The sequence below is a fragment of the Salvelinus sp. IW2-2015 genome, linkage group LG4q.2, assembly GCF_002910315.2.
Source record: "Salvelinus sp. IW2-2015 linkage group LG4q.2, ASM291031v2, whole genome shotgun sequence".
In the NCBI taxonomy this organism is placed as follows: domain Eukaryota; kingdom Metazoa; phylum Chordata; class Actinopteri; order Salmoniformes; family Salmonidae; genus Salvelinus; species Salvelinus sp. IW2-2015.
This window is the reverse complement of record NC_036843.1, coordinates 28,735,632-28,739,753: the sequence shown is the minus strand read 5'-3', so window position 1 is coordinate 28,739,753 and position 4,122 is coordinate 28,735,632. Positions and strand designations below refer to the sequence as shown.

At 41.4% G+C, this 4,122-nt stretch overlaps 1 protein-coding gene across 1 annotated transcript in view; it reads left to right on the top strand.

Moving 5' to 3' along the window:
* LOC111963095 (neurexin-3a-like) overlaps positions 1–3,846 on the top strand; it is a 583,289-nt gene extending 579,443 nt beyond the window's left edge. Inside the window, exon 20 of the mRNA XM_070443314.1 lies at positions 2,230–3,846. Within this exon, the coding sequence (XP_070299415.1) occupies positions 2,230–2,534 (305 nt within the window). The 3' untranslated portion in view covers positions 2,535–3,846. The remainder of the gene's footprint in view (positions 1–2,229) is intronic.
* The last annotated feature ends 276 nt before the right edge of the window (positions 3,847–4,122 follow it).

Sequence of the window (4,122 nt, the reverse complement as noted above, 5' to 3'; positions counted from 1 at the left end):
TGTCTGTATCATTCTGGAGGGGGGTCTATCATACTGCGAGGGGGCTTGTCATCATCTGGAGGGGGTGTCTAATCATACCTGTGTGAGTATTTGGGTGTATTTGCGATGTAACCATGTGATCAACTCACAATATGATGTAGTGTAGCATGAATCACTGGGGCTTCATAATCAAGTTACACTTGCACAAGTGCTCGTTATCAATTAAATTCATTTTTTTTCACCCCAGCAAGGGGTGAATCATTAGTGAAAATGATACCAAAATAATTTGACTTGCACTTTAAAATTAAATAAGGTTTCAAAAAGCACTTTATCGTTTCTGAAAAGTCAACAAATGCCCTGTGAGTATCTATATTGAATAATTAACAAACAACAGGTTCTTTCATATGCCCACTAATTAACTGTAATAATCATGAATGTAAACAAATAACTATCCGGCGGATCTCCTGCACTTCAGAGAGCATTATTTTAACTATAAACCAAGCCACGCAATACAACATTCTTACCAGCAACATTGTTCCCAGCTTCAAACTAAGTATTTCATTAATAACCTAAGAAAACAACGCAAGAGGCAATGAAGAGCTTTTTGTAGTGATTAGAGCTGTACTGGGAACAACAGGTTGAAATTAGACTTGCAAATCCACACATGTTGTCGCACTTGGTTAATTTTAGAGGATAATGACGATAAAGATGTGCATTAAATAGACACCACCTCCAGAATGATAGACACCCCCTCCAGAATGATAGACACCACCTCCAGAATGATACAGACACCACCTCCAGAATGATAGACACCACCTCCAGAATGATACAGACCCCACCTCCAGAATTAAACAGACACCACCTTCAGAATGATAGACTCCACCTCAAGAATATTTCAAACACCGGACATAAATCACCCAAGGGTACATGACACATGCACAGAAAGGAGATCAGAGAGTGAACATTCAGCTGTCATTGATCTGCCCTATGAAATCCTGTCATTATGGAAGCTATATAGAGCCATTCAAAAGGCTAGAGGCTGGGGTCGACTGGGGAGCCAGACCTTTCCAGATCCGTCCATGGGGGTTACTGACACTGTATGGTAATCTAGCCAGTTAGGACTTCTGTCAGTCACACATATCTTATTGTAGAATTATAAATGCATCCAGGTTTAAGCCACCGTGCTGCTTGTTTTCCGTTTTCAAATAGGGATACAGTAATTACACATCAGCTACGTGATAACTATTTTTTTTCAAAGGTAAATACTACTAAAATCCACATTATGCTGGCCTCTATTGGTTATATCTTTTCTCAAGTCCTTTTTGTTGTTGATTGAACCTTAATGTCTGGCTCACCCTCACACCTCCTGTAGTCTTTTCAACCTTTTTTTTGCTTTGCCTTTTGTTCTGTTTTCTGGCATGTTTATTCTTATTTAAAGCTGTGTTATGTAGGTACAATTTGTGTACATGATTTTTTTGTTTTGTTTTGTACAGTATCATGTTGTACTTTTATTTTACCTCTTTTCCGTTTTGGGTGAATGTGATAGCTAGATAAATGTGTGTGGTTGCCAAGATGTCCTTACTTCTGTCTAACATGTATTTTGTCTGTCTCTACGTCTAGGAGGTGAATTAGTCATCCCTGTACTCTTAGAGGACCAATTAGTGCTACCCTCGTCCATCCCCCTCCCAACTCTCTGCCCACCCCTCACCATAATTGAAACCACCAAAGAGTCCCTGTCCACGGCCACTGAGGCCGGGGTACCTTGCTTGTCGGACCGAGGCAGCGATGATTGTGATGATTGTGATGATGATGATGATGATGGCTTGGTGATATCTGGGTATGATTTCGACTCTAACCTGCCTCCTACTGATGATGAAGAGCTTTACGCCACCTTCTCCTTGGTAACAGATAAGACCTTGTCCACGTCGGCTTTTGAAGGTGGCTACAAAGCTCACCAGCCCAAGTGGGAAACCAAGGACTTTAGACCTAACAAACCATCCTCAGACCGCGGTAGGACTACCACTACCGCCGTGCTGCCACTAGCACCCGACCAGAGCCGCTACACCTCCACCGCAGCCCTGCACCACGCGTCACCCGCCAAGCTGCCAGCCGGCAAAATGAATAACCGCGAGCTAAAACCCCATCCAGACGTAGTGTTGCTCCCGTTGCCCACCCTACCCTATGAGGTAGACAGCACCAAGCAGAGGGCTCCTGTAATAACCTCCCCCATGTTCCATACTGTACCCACAGCCCTGCCCACCCAGCCCGGCGTCAACCGAGTCCCGGGACCCCCGGAAGTGTCCCGCCAGTCTAGCAGCACCATCGGGATGGTCGTCGGGATAGTGGCGGCCGCCGCCCTGTGCATCGTCATCCTCCTGTACGCCATGTATAAGTACAGGAACAGGGACGAGGGCTCCTACCAGGTGGACGAGAGCAGGAATTACATCACCAACTCGGCAACGCAGAGCAACGGAGCCGTCCTGAAGGACAAACAGCAAAGCTCGAAAGGCGTCAAAGGAAAACAGAAAAACAAGGACAAGGAGTATTACGTTTGAGTGACGGACGTTGAGAGATGAAAAGGAAGAGAAAGACAGGTATAGAGAAATATAGAACTGTAATTAACAGTTACCTTCTAAGGAGCTGCGATGACAAAATATGGTAAAAACTAGAACCGTTACTTGATACTGTGTAGAGTGAACTATGACATGTGTTGTAATATCAAGAAGACTTACTATTTATTGTAAGCATACAGAGAAGGCTAATAGCATCTTTTGAGACCTTCCTCTTCTGTCAGGTCGTGTACAACTACTTCACAGCGACTGCATCATCATCCTAAGGGACTTTTAGAACTATGTGATCCTTGGCGTAAAATATTTTTTGGGGTTTGTTTTTGTAAACCTGTACAAAATGAAAGATGTTCGTTAATCTTGACCGTCTTCAGCATGTAAGCAACATGTAGTGCTTTATCAAGAGTGGGTCAGGATGAAAAGGATCATTGTAAAGTCAATGAAAAAAAAATGGACTACTGCTGTTAAAAGATATCGTACATTTTTTTATTGTATGGATGGTTTCGACGTTATAAAAGTGTGGTGTCTACGCAACAAATAAAATAAAACATCTACTACTCTATGTATCAAATGACACCAAGTGAGCTTAAATGGCTGAGGAAAGATCTCTTAGGATCTCTTCAGATCTCAGAGCTCTGTTGTCTGTCCTCTGATCTCAACATGATTACTCTCGTTGTGTGACAGACGGACAGAGTGACACTGACGTGTGATCCTGGCGAGAAGTGGTTGCTTGTTCTTGTCTCGGTTAAAAGCAACTGATTGTAATGCATGTAATCCATTCTACCAAAATTGTACAGTACAGTAAAATATACCACTAGAGTACAATATACCATGACAGTACATACCAGTACAGTATATTGTACAGTACAGTACATACCAGTACAGTATATTGTACAGTACAGTACATACTAGTAGAGTATATTGTACAGTACATACCCGTATACTGTACAGTACAGTACATACCAGTACAGTATATTGTACAGTACAGCACAATATATAAACTTTGCTTGAACAGTCCTTTTCTCTCTAAAGGCCAAACTTTATACTTCGTCATCATCAAGACCCCACAACTTTTTTGATTTTATTCCCTAAAAACGTCAACAATGAAAATATGAGTATCCCTAAAGATAAAATGGTCTGTTGGTTTGCAGTCGTGCTGGTTGTGTCTTTTGCAGGCCTCTGTGTGTTTGTTAATCACCTCTCGTTCTATTTTCTATGGAGCTGTCCCATCGAGGACAGAATGCAGTACTATAACACTGTTAAAGATGTCTATACAGAAATAAAGCTAACGTGAAAAGTGTGAATTCTATCTGTCACAGTCAAAACTGTGTCAAACAAACACATTTGTTTACATATTTTATTACATTATAGCCGTTGTACTTTGTAGGTACTAGCTATTGTACATAACCATCTAAGTTGTAATTTTTTTGTAATTATACTGTACAGACTGATCATATGGTTTATCAGTGTATTTCATGAAGAAACATCTATAACTGTTAACTGACGTGAAAAAAGACTTTGAGAATACACATTTAGTAAAGAAAGGAGAACACTATGTCAGGATAAAGCTCTAATC